This window comes from Triticum urartu, chromosome 3A, assembly GCF_056163025.1.
Source record: "Triticum urartu cultivar PI428250 chromosome 3A, HENAU_Tu73, whole genome shotgun sequence".
NCBI lineage: Eukaryota > Viridiplantae > Streptophyta > Magnoliopsida > Poales > Poaceae > Triticum > Triticum urartu.
In genome coordinates this window covers 292,708,832-292,729,680 of record NC_141875.1, presented here as the reverse complement: position 1 = coordinate 292,729,680, position 20,849 = coordinate 292,708,832, and the positions used below count along the sequence as shown (strand labels likewise).

General features: G+C 50.7%; 1 protein-coding gene across 7 annotated transcripts in view; it reads left to right on the top strand.

The window, feature by feature from the left end:
• The window catches only part of LOC125543954 (uncharacterized), a 40,337-nt gene extending 24,337 nt beyond the window's left edge, over positions 1-16,000 (top strand). For 5 of the 7 annotated variants that reach the window (XM_087546957.1, XM_048707466.2, XM_048707465.2 and 2 more), the window contains 3 exons: positions 13,939-14,008; positions 14,492-14,563; positions 15,477-16,000. In XM_087546957.1, the coding sequence (XP_087403083.1) occupies positions 13,939-14,008; positions 14,492-14,563; positions 15,477-15,593 (259 nt within the window). In that variant the 3' untranslated portion in view covers positions 15,594-16,000. Of the gene's footprint in view, positions 1-13,938; positions 14,009-14,491; positions 14,564-15,476 lie in introns of those variants that run through there. The other 2 variants (XM_048707467.2, XM_048707468.2) reach the window with 2 other exon arrangements.
• The last annotated feature ends 4,849 nt before the right edge of the window (positions 16,001-20,849 follow it).

Below are 20,849 nucleotides of genomic sequence, written 5' to 3'. Positions count from 1 at the left end.
GGTCGCCACAATAATCCACATGGTCCCAAGGCCATCCCCACGGTAGGTGGCAGTTATGCTCTTTCTTGGCAAAATGTGTAACCCTAAAATTCATATAAAGAGCAGTACAGATTCAAAACTGACAGGAGTTTGCAGCTGTATACAATGCAGTACATAGTGCTCTGTTCTGAGCCCCGCACTTAACACCGAGCCCACACCCATTCCACCACTACTTGTGGAACTTTGGCTGGAGCCTTTCCACACACCCACCTTGCCACCTAGGTTTTTCATTTTTTGTGACAACCTCCCCATGCCTCCTCCACCGCCACCACCTGTGTCCTGCATGTCTCTGCACCACCACGCCTCTCCACCTGTGAGCAACACACATGCTGTGGCTGCCCCTCCTATGTTGCTATGTGTAGGCCCTGTCAGAGCCACCTCTGGTTAGAACAAGCTATATTTAGAAGAGAGAAGTCCACCTTTTAACCCTCAAGTTACTGCTTTGTTTAAGACTCAACCCTGAACTCTGAAACCGGTTACTGCACACCCTCAGAAATTATTCCGTACACATACCAACATCAGGAAATAGTACACATACCAACCGGTTTAGGAACTAGAGCCTGCGTGCTCTTTAAATACTGGCCGATCTGGCCGTGTAAAGGGTGAAGTTTTGTTTCATCGTGAGTTCAATAATAGTCAGGAAACGTCCCATGTCGAGGGACACCAAATATTGTCTTCGTTGCCGATTCATTGGGATTTTGTTGCTCTTGCGCGTGGAGTCGATCTAATCTACTCAACGCTAGTTTTTGATCTTACGGTCTTGCATCTTTGCTTGATTGGAATTTCTTGTGTTGCTGCCAGTATCGTGAAAGAATGGGCCGACGAACGACTCACATCTAGTCGAGCCTTATCACCGTTGGCAATGGCTTGGAAGTAGGCGGTATTGGCATCCCCTTGAGGACCCAATTCTGCGTACCTCGCAAGCGCCAGTAGGCCTCCTCATCCGTGTGAATGACCGTGAGCTGGTCCTCCAAGTCGTACTTAAGCATCCACTCGTCAGTAGAAAGGCCTGCGGAGTCGGCCTGCAAATCGAGGGCCTGGATGCCTCCAGGAGGGCTTTCTTACGCTCGTGAATGTCACGACCCACGTTAGCCCCACATCCTTTCATGAATTGCCGTGACCGCTTAGCACAGAAGTGCCAGGAGTCAACGACCGATAAGGCGCGATGGGGGGCATCACGCGCCTCGCGCCACCGAGCGGCCACCGTTGAAGCAAACCCCGGTTGGCGCAACCAGAAGGTCTCGAAGCGGAAGCGGGGCGGAAGTGGTGGCCGCTCGTTCTCCGAAGATAGGAGGAGAGGCACGTGATCGGAGCCAATCCGCGTGATCGCCCGGAGTGAAGCTAGGGGGCAGCGAATGTCCCACTCAGGGGAGGCGAAGACCCTGTCAAGAACAGACCGGGTCGGCTCCACCTGTCGGTTGGTCCAGGTGAACCTGGCCCCAACTCTATCGAGCTCACGAAGGCCCATGTCGGCGATGCAGTCATTGAACATCTGCATCCGAGGGAAGTTGACCAAATTATTGCTCGTCTTCCTCCGACCGGATGAGGTTGAAGTCGCCGCCCACTACAACCGGTAGCTGAGCGGCCGCCACCTTCCTCTGAAGCTCAGCGAGGAAAGCCTCAGAGCGGTGATGGTCGGCAGGACCATAGACCGCAATTATCTCCCATTTGAAGTTTAGGGCTCGCTCAAATACCTCCATGCTGACAAAGAACTCGCTGCGATCCATGCTACCTACCTCAAAGGTGGCATCCTTCACCCCAAGGAGGATGCCACCCGAGTGACCTGTGCTCCCACTAGAAGGGAGCCAGTGCCAAGCAAATAGGTTGGAGCTCAGATGCTCGAGCTCCAACAGGGAGAATTCCATCCGCATTGTTTCTTGGATGGCTACGATGTCAATTCGCTCGGTTCGCATGTATTCTATTAATTGGCGGCGTCGGCCATCTTGGCCGAAACTGCGGACGTTCCAGAAGAGGGTCCGCATCACGCATCCATCGGGGGGCTACTTGACCCCAAGACACGTGACGCGCTCTGAGCGCGGAGGGCTGCGGTGCGGGAACGGGTACGGCCCCGGATCACCACCGGATCTGCCAAATTTGCCGAGTCGGCCCTGCGGCTGATTGTGGCCTTTCAGGCCCCGTCCTGCCAAATTTGCCGAGTCGGCCCGGGAGCCAGCCCCCAAAGCTTCGCCTTCTCCGCTGGCTCTGGGCGCGCCGAGCTCGAGCGGCACCCCCGCCGCTGGACCGATCGGTGGAGTGGTCCGTTCCACCGGGCACCTTGAGCCTACGCGCCCGCTGTCCTTTCTTCATGAATCCTCCTGGGGCACATCTGGCTTGCCCCGCGTTCGTTCTCTGATCATAGATGGTGAATGGTTGAAGTCTGCCTTCAGCTCCTCCTCCGTGGGTGGACCGACGCTAGGCTGGATTTCCAGAGGGGTCCATTCGGCGATGGCTAGGGCGCCAGCCCCCAGCCCCGCGCCGGGAGGGGGCATGCCGCCTCGGGGCCCTCCGCATACTTTGGTGGAAGAGGGTGATGCGGAAGACGTGCTCAGGCGCGCTCGGGAGCGTCGTGCCCTTCGCCAAGAGTTCCTTCAGGGGGCGGCGGATGCGGTGAGCCGGATCGGGGCAGAGCTTGCTGGCGAGGATGCGCGCCTTGAGGCCGAAGGTTTGCGCCTTGCTGAGGAGAGGCGCAAACTGAAGGTAGCCGTCGCCCTCGCGCGTCACCAACGTGATCTTGACAACGCGAAGGCTGAAGCGTCGCTGGTGGCTTCGCGGGAGGCCTGCTCCCAGGCCGTCGAGGAGGCTCGGGAAGCAGACCGTCGGCGCAGAGATGCGGAGGAGCACGCATCGGAGCTCCAAGCCTGGAGCAGCAAGTGGAACTGCGTCAGGCGGCCCTTGAGTCGCTTAAGGGGGCCTCCGTCGACCGGGCGGAGCTGCTGAAGCGCGAGGAGGCGCTAACGCTGGAGGCCGCCGAGCGCAATCTTGACCTTGAGCGGTTGGAGACGAGGGAGCACCTGGTGGCTCAGGCGGAGGATGACGTTGCTGCGCGCGAAGTCCGGGCCCAGGAAGAGGTCGACCGTCGCGTGGCGGAAGCTCGCTCGGCCTTCGAGCGCGAATACGAAGCGAGGTTGGGGCTGATCAGGGCCGAGGCTGAGGGTAGGACTGCGGCCCTCAGGGCCAGACTGGCTGAAGTGACGCGGCGTGCGGACTCATCCGCAGCAGTCCTTGGCATAGCGCAGGCGGAGCTAGCCTCTTCCCGGGCCAAGCTGCTTCTTCTCCAACAGAGGGTTGATGACGCCGAGGCCATCGCGCGGCGGAATGAGGACGAGATCCGTCAGCGGCGGGTTCTGGAACACGTGCATGCCCTCATGCTTCGAACGCTTAGGGAGAGGGCTAACACAGATTTGGGCAACATTTACGAGGCGGCCGCTAAGGAGCCTCATGAGGCCAGCTACGCCGGCAACCTCCAGTTTTTCACCGACGTGGTGACGCTTCTGAAGAACCGCTCCGAGAGGTCCCGTTGGCTTGTCCAAGAGAGGAGCCGAGCCTTGCTCGGGCGTGCCTTCTCCTGTGTCTTCAGCTATCTGCAGGGCAGGGACCCCCACTTCGACTTCGACGCTGCCATCGCACCCGTGCCCATAGCCGTCCGGGGTGACCTGGTGCAATGGGTGGAGGACAACGTGGACGCCCTCGTCAGGGCCTTTGCGTCTGACGATGACGGCGTGATCGTGGCCGCCAATGAAGGCGGCGTTGTGGACGAGCCTGGCGCTGTCGGAGGTGTTGGCGGTGGCGGCGACGATGTCAGCGACGCCAGTGATTCCTCCGGGGGTGCCCCAGAAGACGCGGTGAGTGATATGTCCGACTGACCGTATGTCGCTGCCGTTTACATGCATGAAGAAGGTTCGGGCTCGGCCCTGAAAAATGTAAGAGCATTTTGGGAGGGGAGGCCCCTCATGTAAAGGTTTGCGATCAGTACCCTGGTAAACATAAAGTTGCGTGTGAGCTTAGCTGCTAGCCCGGTGATGGGTCAGCTGACTTGTTTACCTTTCGACTCAGACGAGTCCCGAGCGGGCCTACAGGGGCCGTCGCGCCTCGAGTGTCTTCTGATTATCCTGTTGATCCTGCGATGAGAACCTCCGGAGAGGGTGTGGTGACAGCGGTCCCGTCTGTAGACGTGCCTGGCCCGGCCCGGCTCGCGAGGGGCTCGTGAGGGGGGGGGCAGCCGACGCTAACTTTGGATGCAAAGCCGAAATCGAGATTGCTCGAACGAGACTAAACACCCCTTCCCCAAACACACGCAAGTCTCGAGTTCAAATCCAACTTAAATCCAAACCGAAGAAACTTGTCAACAAGGAAGAAGTGAAAAACAAAAGGCCGCGTTCGGCACCTAGTCTAGTCTTCGACGTCTTCTCACCAGCGCGGAGCTAAGTGCTGCCATTGGGCGTGGGCGGGAGCCCCCGAGGCCCGAGGGCGGCTCTCCGGAGACTCCGGGGCATGTACAGCCCCACTCATTATTACGTAAGAGTGTCACGGGCGGCGAGCTTCACAGGCACTGGGCCTTCTTCACAGGTACCGGCCTTGCTTCATATCGCCTGACGAGGGCCCCGCCTTGCACCTCACTCTACCGCCATTGACGGCGACCGGAGACCAAGGACGACGCCAATGGGGTAGAGCGGTCGCCAGCGGTTCCCCCGACGACCACGGGAGGCCCTGGGGCACCTCCCCGGCAGAGGGCCTACCTCCTGAGAGCGCCTGCTCCGACCGCCGCGGGGGCGAACCCGGATCTCGGCCCCTCTCCTGCAGCCCCCTGCGCCCTCCTCCTGAGGGATAGGAGGCTGCAGCATTGGGGCAGCCATCTGCTGCGGCGACTTGTATCTCCTGCGACCCATGGTTAGCATAAGCTTGCTCCTGAGGAATGAGTGGTACCCGATAGTTGCTGTCGCCGGTGCGGTTGTCGAGGCTCTCTTGGGGTTCCTGAAAGAGCTCAGCTTTTGGTGCCTCCTCGCCCCAGCCCGGCCCGAGGAATGAGCCATGATCTTCTTCCAGTGCGCACCCCTGATCCACCATGCGGGGCACATAAGCTTCTGGGGCCACCGCCTCGTGGGCCTCGCCGTAGCGCCCCGCATGCCACGCAGTCCGGCTTGGAGCGTCGTCTTGGGGTGATGGCGCGACGGTCCGCCGAAGCCGAAGGCCGCGGCGTGCACCCCTTCGTTGACCGGAGATGGGGCCGGCGCGACTTGTCGCCCGGTGTCGACGGAGGCGTTGGCGTTGAACAGGCCCTGGAGTCCGCTTGAAGTTGCGTGAGCACGTATAATGCCGCCATACGGCCCGCCCTGGATCTGGGGCGGCAGCTGGACGCAGAAAGGAGTTGCTCCTGAGGCGGCGGCGTCCAGGAGCTCGGCTACTCGCTCTAACAACACGTCGCGGCCGCCCTCCAGCAGCCGGCACCGTAGCAACTCTCGGGCCACCGTGAGCGCGGCCCTGGAGTTCGCCTGTTCCCGTCGAGTGTGCGGCGCTATGGCTGCGTCGCCCGCGCCCTGCAGAGCCCTGCGGAGCGCGGGCTGCCTGAGGCGCAAGGTTGAGGTCGCCCTAAGTGGGCGACACGGCGTGGGCGGGCCACGCTGCCCAGCGGTCGGCGTTGGCAGCCGGGTCATTTGACATTTGAACGGCGAGGCGACAAAACGCGACACGGAGGAAGAAGGATTCTGGCGCCCCCCTACCTGGCACGCCAAATGTCGGATTTCGGGTTCCGGCAGACTCTTAAGGTTCGAACTCTGGGGTGCGCACGGATATCCTTCCCTACCGACTCGCGCTTCTATGGCTCGCAAGAAATCTAGGCTGGAAAGAAGAACACACAAAGGACACGGGGTTTATACTGGTCCGGGCCACTGATGTGGTGTAATACCCTACTCCAGTGTGTGGTGTGGTGGATTGTCTCAGGGGCTGATGATGAACAATATAGGGGGAAGAACGGCCTCACGAGAGGTGTTCTTGAGCTGGTGCAGTGTGTTCTACTTGGTCCGGATCTCTCTCTCTCTCTTTCTCTTCTCTGTTTCTTTCTCTTTCTTGCCCTCTTCTTTCTATTCGGGGGCTAGTCCTATTTATAGAGGCCCTGGTCCTCTTCCCAAATAATGAGCGGGAAGGGCGCCAACAATTGGCCATTTTGAAGAGGAACATCTAGTACAAGTTATCCTGACCAAAGGTGGTCTTCGGCTGCCAAAAGCACTGGTGATGACGCCGTCTTGGGCTCCACGGTGACCTCCGTCCTGCCGCTCTGCTGGTCTTGGTCTCGTTGCACCGGAATGGTAACCTTTGCCCAATGCCTTGGACTGTGCTTGTTCCCTTTGCACCGAAGGGGAAACAAGGACACTGCGCAGGCCAACGCCCGCCTGGCGCCCGCCTGATCTCGATCGTCATGGCTTGCGTCACGAGCTCCTCGCGAGGTGCCCCTGCCTTGATCTCTCCGCCTCCTCGCGAGCCTGCCTGATGAGGCTGGTCCTGAGGAAGCCTCCTATCGTCCGCCCCGCAAGGCTTGGCCCCTTGTGAGGGTCTTGAGCTTGAGCTGATGAAGCTGGGCCGCACTAGGCCCCCACTCGAGTCACGCCGCAGGCCGCAGGCAGGCAAGTCTGGGGACCCCCGTTCCCAGAATGCCGACAGGTATCTTCAGTCAGCGGCCGACACGGGCTGGCGGGACCGTGAACGGTCCCGGCGGTCAGCCCGGGTCGGGGATCGACGAGCGGGGGAGCGGCGGACCGCAGGCGGAGGGGGACGGCGGTCGGAGCGGTGAGGGGACCGGCGGGTGTCGCGCGCGGTCAACTGGCGGCGGAGGTCAGCCTCGTGGCAGACCTCGTGACGGTCGGGGGATGGATGGGCGGGGCCACGGGAATCGTCCGCCCGACGCTTGGGGCGCGAGCCCTCGTCGCCCCATGCGCGCGGCATGGTGGGAGCCTCGAGCGAGGCTGGAAGGAGGCCGGGAGGGCCGGCGGCGGGCGCAGGGGGCGAGGGCGACGGCGGGTAGGGTTTCGGGGGTGGGAGCAGGGGGACGGGGCGGAATTGGGTGTCGGGGGAGGCCGGCAGGCAGCCAAATGGCCGAACCGACCGAGTGGGCCGTCTCCTGGGTGGGCACAGGGAACAGGCCCAGCCGCGAGGGAGTGGGGGCCTGCGAGGAGGAGCCCGGCCCAGGTCGTGACCGGCCCAGCCAGCGAGGCAGGAGGTTGGGCGCGAGGGTTTCCCTCGGCGCCGCCACCTCCGCCGCGGCCGGTGCCGGAGCCGAAGACAGGGCGGGCCTGGACCGTCGAGGGGTACGTAGGGCGAGAGCCGGGAGGACGACGAGCCGAATGCGGCAATGAAAGGCCGGAAGGGGGACACACGCCGGAGCATCGGGAAGCCCGCCGGCGGAGCGACCGGGCTGCGATGGGGGCAAGTGGCCGAGCTGGAGGGGGCAGACGCTGACGAGGAACGCCACAAGACGCGGGCGCCTCCCTGGTCGGACCGCCCCGCAACGCCCCACGCCGGAGCGCGGCAGCGGCGAGCGGACTGGGGTCCCAAGGAGGGCTTTTGTCGGGGCGGGGTCCAGGGGACAGCACCGGCAGGCCGGCGCGACCGCGAGAGGTCCGGGGGGCTGCCGCGTTGAGGCGACAGCGCACTCTCCCATTGAGTCACGGGAGGCTGGGCCGGTGGGTCGCGGCGCACCACCGGGAGGCCGGATGCCACATCTTCCTGCTCGGCCAGGTCCGCCCAACGGAGCACCGGGGCATGGCCGGAAGGCGAGGCGGGGGAGGCGGGGGCCAAGGGTAGCGGGAGCGAGACCGGGGTGGCGGCGGAACTGGGCGCCGGCAGCGAGGGCGCAGGGGGCGAGTCGTGGGAGCACATCTCTCCACCGACCATTTTTCAATACAAAACATCAAAGATTAGCCAAACCCTAGTGTTGCTAGGGCTGGGCAGAAGCTATGGGCTAGGTGCTGGAAAGAAAAGAATGTAGGAGAAAAAGTAACGTAAGGTTGTAAAAGGATCGATTGATTCTTCAATCGGCCATGTACCCACATATATAAGGGTATGCGTGGCCTTTGGCAAATTGGAGTAGGACTCCTGACGTGCTGTTTCCTTGGCATATAAGCCAAAAAGGCTTTTCCTAATCTTTAATTAATTCGTCTATATCTGTAAAAGCATCAGCCTGGGCCCAATACTAGTAGACTCTCCATATTAGCTCTGTTTTGGCAGAATAGCTGATTATGCAAAATCTTTTCCAACTTCAGTTTTCCAAACCAGACCTCTTTCCTTCTTTCTCTCCATGCGTGAGCTCTAACACACAATTCTGTTACGTCCAGCCTGCTGCATCTAGCCTCTGTACTTGCAATCATGTGTGCATTCTCAAACAATTAGCTTGACCACCAAAACTAAATAATCTGGGCGACCCCTCAAGCCAGATCCAAATTAGACTATCAACAAAATGCATATGACCAAATCACACAATAAAACATGATAAGTATAGATAGACAACTGCGCATATAAAACAACAAGAATTCAACCATCAATCACATGCTGAGATTTTCTATGTTGAATGTTACAAGACGAAGTAATTGTTCCAAGCTAAAAGAAAGTAACACATCCAAGTTTAAGTTACACAACAAACAAAATAATCCATAGAAAATAAGAGGGCACCTTCTGAAAGTAAGTTCTCATGACAAATATGTAGAAGTACAACATGACCTAAGGCATGAGTACAGGAGCCGGTTGGATGAGTCTTCGAAGGGGCGGGCACAAGGGATTGCTGAGCAAGTTAGCTCCACTTCAGTCGAAAATGCCAAACGGAGACCGAGCTCCATGGAGGCCTTTATTTGAAAACTTCAAAATTCAAACTTTTCAGTTTCAAAAAATTCTGAAAATAAATACACATATACTTAGATACATAATGTATATGTGTGCAAATTTTTAGGTCGAAATACAATAAAATGTGAGCTACACAAAAAAGACAAATATGAGCCTTTTTAGCATATGTACTGTTCATCTTTAAAGTCCATGATTTTGTTTTTTTTGTGCAGCTCGCAATTCAAGGTATTTCATCCTGAATTTTTTCACACATACACATTACATCCTTGCATACATGTGTAATTTTTTTCAGATTTTTTTAAACTGAAATTTATGAATTTTGAATTTTTCAAAATAAAGGGCTCCATGGAGCTCGGTCTCCAAAATGCCCTATTCCACTTCAGTATCCTATATGAAATTATACAAATAGTTCCACAAACCTAGATAGACGGATATGGGCGGATATTGCTCATCATCTATCCTATTTGTGGAGTCATAATCGGACATGATGTGATGAAGCTTCGGCCTGTGGCCGCGCGCACGAAGAGGGAGGGATTGAGGCAACTAGGAAGCACCAAGATCAGTGTTTATTTTTTTGCTTCTAGTGCAATTTTTAGAAGTCCTTCTCACATGCTCATCAAAAAGCAATGTGTGTGTCTTTGGGCGTGTGCTTTTAGGGGCCAAGAAGTTCCAAAGGCTGAAGCACAAGACCAAAAAACAAGGTCTCAGATCGCTATGCCAAAATCCGTATACAACTACATAATTTTGAAGCGCAGTACACAGATTCACAAATAGATAGTATGCTCAAGGTAGCAAATGTGGTACAGAAATATTCCAGAATAGTTGTTATGCAACCAATTGCAAATTAGAGGAAATAATATAGTATGGTCAGAGCCAAATAGTATTTCTGAATAGATTAAAGAAGCTATTATCTTTGTTCAACTAGAAAGATAGAAAAAAAATCCATTGCACAGCTGTGTGCCCTTTAATATTTGTCGATAAGATTCAGCACCCTTTTTATGATGTCAAAGCACAATAGAGTTAGGTATGTGAATCTATACAACTTTGTTCCTTTACAAAGTCTACAAGATTGTTGCATCTCTTTTGTTCCTACTAGAGGATGGGGCGCCACCTGGTGGCGCCACCTGAGGCAGGCTTGTGCGCACTTATCTTGTGTCGGCACAATCTCCTGTCATGTGTCCTAGTCTCACTTATGTACATTAATATGTGTGTATGCTATAACATTAGGATTTATTATTAGCGCATCGATCAAACATACAAATACTACTATATTATTTGAGTAGAACTAACTATATTATTTGAGTTAGAACCATCATAGGCATATGTAGGACTCACCCATGGATCATAAATGGGTGAGATGATGCATTACAATTAATCCAAAAGCAAAGACAAGCTACCAAGAAGTGTTTCAGTTGGCTGAAGAAAGGGACCCCATGAGGCCATGACTTGGATCTGTCAGAAGCCCGATGTACGAAGCACATGAGACGACCAACAGCAGTGCGATCCAGATACTCACGTCTGGAATTATTTTGTAGCATTGCCACTGAACCCCTTACGCTTTTATTCACATAAATCCGAATGAAGTTGCATCAAGAAAATTTCAGAAATGAGTAGCAACAACAACAGATTAAGAAAAAAAACATGCATGTTACATAAAGTAATATTTCCCTGCAGCCTAATGGTACGAACAAATGAAAGTCGTTGGATTTGGCAGTGTAGCTAAAAGATAGAAAATGCAAATTGACTATAATGTCACTGCTAAAGAAGCATAAATAGCAATCAATGTATAATGAAAAAACAGAACAGAAGGAATTATTTTCAGAAAGTACATATCATCCACATACTTTTTTTTGCTACATCAGTTGGTGAAGGTGTTCTTGCATATGTCAAAAATAGTAATACCATGAAACTTGGAACAGGCACAACACAAAAAATGCCATGAAACTTGGAAGATCATAGAAGGAAATATAACCATGATTAAGGGTTGGACCTCTATTCTGGATTGCTCTTAAAACCTTTGCATGATAATATGCTATTTAGAAAAGGTTGCCTAGATTTTAACAGGAAAATGGCACTGCTAAAATGCCAAAATAAAATGGGATAACCAGCTAGTGCCAAGTCATAAATAACCGGTCTTTCCTAATTTTATCAAGTAAACTGCAAATCTAGCATGAAGAGAACTGGCTGTTTAAAGGTGTACAACTAATAGTCCTCAGATCAAGCACACCATTTTTCATCGATGAATACGGAATTGGAACCCGATTACTCAAAGCAGAATACTCGTTGAGATAAAATGTGTTCCATGCAAAAAAGAAAATCATCCAAGAACATATAGAAATATTACCTGGTGTGTGTACAGCTTCACATAGATTAGTGGGTTCATCTTGTTGTAATGCTTGACAGCACAATGGACATTCTCAGGTACATACTCCAAAACCAACTTCACAAAGAGGTCATCCTTTTCAGTTGTATAAAATAAACAATGATTCAGAGCTACGAGATAATTATATTTTAAAATGTGGAAAGAAAAATCTTCAACTTATCTGGCGAGCTGCTTAAGAGTAGATTACCTTAATTCTGATGGTGTATGTCGGAGCACTTGATCGTGCAATTCAAGTAGCCAGATGGTTTCAAGAAAACGTCTACCGTGGCACGTTTGCTCTCTATGTACATTATCAAGAAATGATACATTAGTTATCGGCATGAAGCACACATCAGGTGATGAACATTCTCCAATTCATAAATGCATAAACTTGCCAGACCATGAGTTTACATGCAGTTCAGTTTATAGTAAGTTAGTAAGGCTGCCTTCAGAGACCCATGGGCTATACCCTCGCCATAAGCCCTTGGAAGAAGCAGGGAGTTGGCCTGCAGCAAGCAGATCCTGGCCATTAAATGCAGCTCAGACAGCGCCTCCTGCAATCAAAAATTTGATCCATGTTAGAGCTGAAGACAGAAGTAAATATTGGTCAAAGCTTGACATGGGCAAGCAAGTACCTCGACCTTGTCCTCTTGAATACTCCATACAAGCTGCACACTGTGCCTGAACTCACTACCTGCACATTTTACATGATAAATGAAAGGAGAAAATATACAGAATTGCCGAGGATCAAAACCAAAACAGCAAAAAACCAAAAATGGCAGCGATCACTCACCCTCTTCAACCAATCCGAGCAAAATTGGCAGGTACACTTCCAACACCTGCATGATATTACCAGTGCTAGATCCTGCAGAAAGCGTGACAGAAAAAGCAAACCCAGTGTCAGTTCAGAGGCCAACATCTTGCACGTAGCACCATCTAACATTCAGTCAAAAACCACCCAAGAATCCAGACGCTGTACACACCTTGCCATGTGGCGGTCTTTTGCCTTGGCTTATTTTGGGCTGGTTTGTTTGTGGCTTACTTTGACCTGTGTACATGAACATCGTTGTCTTAGCAGCCAAATTTTTGCGTGGGCTGCGTTAATGCGGACCAGGCGACTCTAGAAAACGTGGATTAGGAGACTGATGTAGCAAAATTAGATTTGGGTTTAACTTACTACACCATATGCCTCTGCCCGCCTGCTAAGCTTGGCTTCTTCCCATGATAAAACAAAAATAGTAACACAACACAATTTTAACTATCACTATCTAATTATCTGGGCAGATCATTTCACCAACAAAGAATCACTCAATCCATCTAGTTTGTGACAAAATATAGGTATTTTTCAAGTTAAGCAGCAAGACTGGTCTCGAAGCAAAACATGTATCATCACATTTTGGCTTTGTTCGCGTTTTGGTTCAAGTCATCACATCTTGATGCAGTGAAAACCTATGTAAAATTGGCTAGTGCTGCTTCTAGCAAATCACTGGAACATGAGCATCTTAATTTGTGCATAGCGCTTCACCCAGTTTGACAGGCATGACGCCTGGCATGTCTAAAACTCTCTCCAATGCACCAAATAAAAATTCAAGAAGAGTAGAGCTCCTGATCACTCACACACAAGTCCACGCCCATGGGCGTCTGAACTCTGGAGTCCCAGAAGGAAAACAACGACGTCGCCTCTGGCTGATGATGTCAATAGCTCGTCGTCGTAGTCATCGAGGGAGCAACGGTCGATCCAGATATAGGAGGAGCCGGGCTTGATCTGGATGTCGTCGGTGTCGCGGCTCCCGTCGAACTCACCATGATGGCCGCCTTGGTCGATGTGGGTGACGCGAGGTTCCAGATCCCCCATGTACTGTTCTCCAGCCGTGTGTTCCTCTCCTGCGGACTCCACATTGCATTTGCCTGCGACGCATCCAACATATCGATAAATAAATCTGAAGCAAACCAGAGAAATCTAAAAGTATGGGATTTGTGCGTCTGTGTAGACCACGTACCTGGAGCCATGTCATTTAGAGGTTGGTCTTGTCGTATCCAGTGATGACCTCCTCGACGAAGTAGACGTCCGGGGAGAAGTGGCCACGCTCGCGCAGAAGGGCGCCTCTCCTGCTGGCAGCGTCATGCTCCGCCTCCTGCCGATAGCCGTGAACGGGGAGGACCAGATCGTGGTGCTGCTGGGAGGCGGAGATGCAACACGGGGCGAAGCTGAAGCAGCGTTGTGGGTGTACCATATCTGAGCCTGCATCGGATCTGGACCAGCTGCTCGATCTAGTGCGAGGAGGAGGCCACCGGTGATGGGGAGAGCGTGAGGGGAGGGGAGAAGGGGTGGGGGCGCCGGTGGTGGCGGTGGCTGTTGGGAATGGCGCTGGTGAGTGGTGGGTGGCAGCGGCAGACGAGGGAGAAGGAGAGGAATCACGGGATGGGGAATGGGCCGGCGGCGGCGGCAACGGTGGTCGCGGTAACCCTAGCCGCCACTCCTAGAGGGAGGAGAAAACGAGAGAGGCGAATGAGGAGACGAGGACAGGAATAGGATCGATGGTTCGATGCATTTTCACCTCCTTTGTCTATTCCTATTCGACACAGTAAAAAATCCAGGTGGCATAGCCCATCGGCCGCTCTTTACACATACCTTATTGTTATGGATTTTTATCTCATATGTAAAGTTATATGCTACACTCTAATGAGACAACAATTTTATGGTCTTTCAGGTATTATTTAACATGTGACTTGGATCAGTCTTATTTCATACTATCAGTTTACGGGCTACAGAATGAAGCAGTAAGATCTCTCATATCACTTCTGAATAATTTTTATATGAGAAATTGAGATACTGCGTCATGATTTTATCCTAGTGGGTGTAGCTGTGCTTGCATGCTTAAAGCGTCAGTATACTGAATAACATCAGGATTCAGATGTATGGAACATAAACTGGTGTCTATGCTGTTATAGTGTCATGCCATTGGGATTACTAAGAGCAATCTTAAAACATACTCCCTCCATCCCAAATTACTTGTCGCGGAAATGGATAAAAATGGATGTATGTAGAACTAAAATACGTCTAGATACATCCATTTCTGCGACAAGTAGTTCCGGACGAGGGAGTATGATCCAATGTCCTTCATGTGCCAATAGTTTTTGTTGTTCCAGAATTCATTACATTTTAAATAGCTACCAAGCCCGTCGATATTGAAGTTTCCCAAGTTGCTTTTGCTGGTACTGTATTTTATGTAACCATTCTAGTGTAATCCTTGTATGCCATAGATTAAAGAAGGCGATCGAGTGGTACTGCTGGAACCATACTACAAAATCCTAGATATATCTTGGAAAGAACAGGTATACCTTTGATACCATCCTCCTGTTAACTCTTCATAAACCTATTATTAAACTTCTGCCAGTTTTTTTTCTTCTCATTACTCATGTTTTTTGAAAGGAACAACTAGTATTCGATTAAACTAATACATGCCGGCAGAGTCGCCGGCTACGGAGTTCGTTACAAAGTCTGGAAAATGGCCAACCGAGATTTCAAAGTTGCCATTCCCTAACCCAGCTCCATACACAGCTAAATTGTGCGCAGCAACATTACATGATCTTGGGCAAGTACCTAATTTAACAACATCAAGAGCTTTATTTCCTGAAACAGAGAACCTAGCGCAGCTGAATTGCAATCTTGAGTTGAAACCACCTGCTTTAGTCGGTCTCCAATATGATTTGACTGCATCCCATTCTTGCAGTAGCATTTATAGCATGCAACATGGCCAGGGCTTCAGCGTGTAGTGCACAGGAGACGTGCTCCGGATAACCTGTTCCTGCAGCAACTAGATTACAAAGATCATTCCTAATTGTGAAATCCCAATCACCTGAGTTTATTTCAGAATCTCACGTGGGGGAGGGGACAAATCTACTGTCCATTTTACTCCCTCTTCACCAATACATGCTGTTCTGGGTCTCATAGACATGGTCTCTAGCATGCAACATTTTTTTTGTTAGCATGCAACATTGACGATTCTTTTCATATGAACACCTTATTAAACATTACAAATTCTATTTCTGAATGAATATAAAGACGCTATTTTCACTTGACTAATCTAAATCAACATCATATTTCTGAATGAGTAGTAATTTGACTGTTTTTGAATAAAGGTAGTCGAGGAAAATATGGCTTAGTAATGTTCTTTGTGGTGATGTTACCAGCTTCATAACCTGTTATGCTCAGTATTTACATGGTCTTTTCTTTCATGTTAAACAGCGCTATAAGTTCAAGTCAATTCGTGTGGACTTTCCAGAACAAATTATTATCAACGAGAAAGCTCCAGCTGCTCATCATGTTGCCCGGGCTTCAATTCGTGCGCAGCATAAACCATAATTGTTGTCTAAACTGTCACGCCTGCAGATGGACCTGCAGCGGACTGAAGAGTGCAAGTGCAGAACCTGAACTTGCAACGACCAAGTCAGCGGGGAGGCTGGGCTGGGACCCACCTGCCAGGGGTGTGCGTGTGTGCTACGCCAGCTGTAGCCTACTTGTAACCGTGTGAGTGAACAGACGATGGCAATGAGAAAATAGATTAACTACTTTCCCCTTCCTCACGTCTCTCTCGCTCTTACCTACCCTGCTCCTCTTCCTCTCCCCTGATCTCCTTTCCCCTCTCGATCCCCTCTTGATCGGGTCGTGACAAAAACACTCCAATTATTACCTTATTTGTTGTACTGGACTTTTAGGCGTACAAGAGAAAGTGTACACAAAAAGGTTATTAAGTGATGTCCATCCACTCATTATGCATATAATTCCATGTAAATATTTTTTGTAGAGTACACCGTTGGCATAATAATTTTTATAGAAGCCAGCAAACAAATTTACAGGACGCTCAAAGGCTCAAAGGAACAACGCAACTAGCGGGATCACCTCCACCTATCATACTCCCTTTGAATGATTATGGCGTGTCAAAATTTTACTTTGGTCAATATTTAACCAACCAAATGTGAGTTATGTGTAACAAAAGTTATACCGTTAAATTCATATTGAAAAAAATGTTTTCACTAATATAGTTTTAATAAGGCACATAATTTATAGCAAAATAAAAGCTACAAAGCTAGCAAAATAAAAGTGCATGGCCTTGTGATAGGAGACACATGGCTTGCACTAGAAAGCTAACAAAATAAAAGTCTTGCAGCAAGGGCAATTCAAAGACGGATCACCAAATTGTCCCTAAATGTCCGGACCAGATAGTCTGAACAATTTTGTCATCCAACGGAGGTCAAGATTATTCGGACGTTTGAAATCACATAAATCGGAACAAAATTAAAGGACGGTTTGGGGAAGTGCAGACGTCCGTCATGAATGCATTTGACAACATAGACGCATGCAGAAAAACCTCTCGTGGCGAATGAGAAGCCAATTCTGAGGGCCCACATTCAAGCCGCCTCTTCCATCTTGTCCGCTTGTTCTCCATACTGCATTCAAGTCGTTTGATCTATAATCCACCTGCCCGACACTCAACCTCATGAGGCGAACAAAAGCCAACTTCGTGCGCCCGCATTCAAGCCGCTGCTCCACCTACCGGGACGCCTGCCATTTCAAGCCGGTCGGCGACGCCACAAAACCTTCTTACCCCTCTAACGGTGTCTCGAATTGAGGGTCACTCACCACGTCATCTCTCGGCCAAACCGTGGACCCCATATCGATTCACCGGTGGGCCACATCGAGGTGTCCCATGGTGTATAAAAGGAAGGCTCCCGAAAACTTGACATATAGTCGTCTATAACACGTTCTCTATGTACGTAGACGACTAGGTTATAACCTAGACCCCTCGGTACCTATATAAACTGAGGGGCAGGGCTTGTAGACGATAAACAACAATCTCGTGGTAGATCACATGTACTTTGTACTCCCTCCCAAATCGATACAACACAAACAAGATGTAGGGTTTTATCTTTAAGGAGAGCCCGAACCTGGGTAAAAACTCGTTCTTTGTTACCATCATGTCAAGACTACTAGCTCGGGGCCCTCTACCCGACATCTGTCGGATTCGATCCCGACATTGGTGGCCCATGCAGGTCCCACTACGTAGTCGTAGCGATTCGACGGGGATTAAGATCGGCGAGAAGATTGACATCGACAAGACCTTCGTGTCGGGCCAGATCTTTGTCTTCGGCAACATCGCCCATTTTGCTGACTTCACCGACCACCTAGGCCATGTTGAGACCTTTGCTCCAGGCCAACTCGCCAGACTCGGCAACCTGGAGTACACCACGGATTCTTGCGGAGAACTAGTCTTCTCAAGCTGGGTGTTAGACCAGACTGAGGAGCAACAAGACGCACTCGCTTCGATGCAAACGTATCAGACCCAGAATAGGTGCGAGAATCGCTCGTCGGATCTGCCCATAAGTCAGGATCCGATGACACACCCTGAGCCAGACAATGGATCTAGCCCCATACAAAGAACCCTGATACGTCTCCAATTTATCTATTTTTCAAACACTTTTGCTCTTGTTTTCAACTTGAAAGGATTGAGAATAGGTGTCTAGAGGGGAGGGGGTGATTAGAACCTCAACAAGCAAAAGTGGCAGTTTTTAAGTTCTTCAAGTTCAGGAGGAGTTTTAGCACAAGTTCAAGCATTCACAATACATTTCAAGCAAGCATGGCAAGAGTATGAGCAGCGGAAAGAGTAAAGCATGCCAATTGCAAGAAAGTAAAGGGATGGGATTGGAGTGTGCAAACGCAATGAAGACACGGAGATTTTTGGTGTGGTTCCGATAGGTGGTGCTATCGTACATCCATGTTGATGGAGACTTGAACCCATAAAGGGTAACGGTTGCGCGAGTCCGCGAAGGGCTCCACCCACGAAGGGTCCACGAAGAAGCAACCTTGTCTATCCCACCATGGCCATCGCCCACGAAGGACTTGCCTCACTCGGGTAGATCTTCACGAAGTAGGCGATCTACTTGCCCTTGCAAAATCTTTGGTTCAACTCCACAATCTTGTCGGAGGCTCCCAAGTGACACCTAACCAATCTAGGAGACACCACTCTCCAAAAGGTAATAGATGGTGTATTAATGATGAACTCCTTGCTCTTGTGCTTCAAATGATAGTCTCCCCAACACTCAACTCTCTCTCACAGATTTGGCTATGGTGGAAAGATGATTTGAGTGGAAAGCAACTTGGGGAAGGCTAGAGATCAAGGTTCTTGTGGTTGGATTGGAATGTCTTGGTCTCAACACATGAGTAGGTGGTTCTCTCTCAGAAAATGAGTAGTGGAAGTGTAGGCACGTTCTGATGGCTCTCTCACAAATGGAGATGGGAGTGGAGGGGTATATATAGCCTCCACACAAAATCCAACCGTTACACACATTTGACCCAACTCGGTAAGACCAAATAGAAGAACTCGGTGAGACCGATTTAGTTCAAAATGTGAATGTTAGGAATCTCAGTGGGACCGACATGATCAACTCGGGGGGACCGATGTGCTAGGGCTAGGGCAAAACCTCATCTCGGTGAGACCGATTGCTTGAACTCGGTGAGACCGATTTCAGCAAAGAGCAAAAAGAGAGTTGGTCAAACAAACTCGATGGGACCGATTGCACATTTTGGTGAGATCGAAATAATTACAACAGGTAATAGAGAGATTGCAAGGCCATCTCGGTGAGACCGAGATCCGTATTGGTGAGACCGAGATCCGTATCGGTGAGACTGAATTGTCTAGGGTTTCTGGAAGTGGCTATGTCAAATGAACTCGGTGGCGCCGGATAGATCCAATTGGTAGGGCTGAGGTTGACTTTGGGTTTTGGATATATGTGGAAATGAGAAAGTGGCTGAGGGTTTTGGAGCAATATCACTAAGCACTTTAAGCAAGTAGACCATTAAGCAACACCTCATCCCCTTTTAATAGTATTGGCTTTCCTATGGACTCAATATGATCTTGGATCACTAAAATAGAAATGAAGAGTCTTGAGCTTTTGCCAATCTTTGTCCTTAGCATTTTGAAAGGGGTTCCACATCCTCTTGTCCTTTCCATGCCATTGTTGAACTGATCTGAAATACACTAGATAAAAACATTAGTCCAACAAGAGATATGTTGACATTAATTACCAAAATCACCCAGGGAGAACTTGTGCTTTCAGTCTCCCCCTTTTTGATAATTGATGACAACATACATCAAAGCTTTAGATAAAGATATGAAGAGTAACAAGTAAAGCTTTGGAAAGACATGTAACATGCATAGGCCAAGCAATGAGTTACATGTATATGAAGAGTAACAAGTAAAGCTTTGGAAAGATATGAAGAGTAACAAGTAAAGCTTTGGAAAGCAATCATGTAAAGATAGAATATAAGAGCATGTGAATGCATGAGCATGTTAGAGCAAGCAATGAGTTACATGTATCTTGGCTATATGCAACAGAGCAAATGATGTAGATAAAGGAAGAATACCTTCATGATGCGGAGCATCCCAAGATCATCCCATGGACGCACCTACACCTCCAACGACACCACTTGGAACAATGACACGAGCCCGAGCCAAGGCTATCAAAGATAAGGTGAACTCACTCCTCTCCGAACTTTCACTTTCTATGCATGAGACATGGCTACTACCTAAGTCTGAGGTGTTGTGCATGATTCGGCACCAAGAGGACCCTCCCGAAGATGCGCATGAAGATGTACAAGTCCCCAAGTCCACGGATGAGGAGAACCAACGGAAGGAGCCAAGAGCATCTCCCAGGACCCGGACATCCGGCCCCTGGAGCGTCATCCACTACAGCAGCACAACCGCCAGAAGCTACAGGCCCCGGACATCCGGCCTCGACAGCCCGGACATCCGGCTGCCGGCCCGGAAATCCGGCCCCTCCGAACCCGAGAGCAACAAATGCCACCACTCCAGCTCGGACATCCGGCCTCTCTCGAGCCCCCGGACATCCGGCTGCCAGCCCGAAAATCCGGCCCCTCTGAACCCGATAGCAACAAATGCCACCACTCCAGCCCGGACATCCGGCCTCCCTAGCCCGGACATCCGGCGTCGCCTGAAAGCCCGGACATCCAGCCTGACCAGCCCGGACATCCGGCCTCCCCTGTCTGCGCACAGTGAAGGGTCAAGGCCCGTGTATCCCTTCTCCCCCTAGACTATATATACTCCACCTCACCCAACTTTCTAGGGTTAGCAAAGGTTTAGCTCATGTTTGTGTGAGAGCTTTGCTCATCCACTTGGTTACCTTCTCCACGGAGATTCGAGCCTCCACCGGAGAAGACCCCCCAAGCGGATTCAAGACCCCTTTTAGGGAAGAACTCAAGACCTCCTCACGGAGAAGACCGTTACCATTGTATCGTCCCTAGTTGATCATGTACCGTGTATCGTTCCATGTATTCAAGGATCTAGCACATGTGTGACTTTCTTGTGTTGGTTTAGTGTTTCTCTCGTGTTTCTCCTCATGTTTCCCCTCGTGTTTCCCCTCGTGTTCTTCGTGTTCTTCGCGGGATCCGCTCCTTTCGTGAAAGATCGGCCGATTAGGGTTCCACCCTACATCATCTTGGTATCATGAGCCACGTTGATCACGATTTCGAAGCCTCCCCGTTGTGTATCTAGCCTTGTTTTGTTGTTTTTCGTCCTAATTCAAAAATTCCCCACCAAAAATA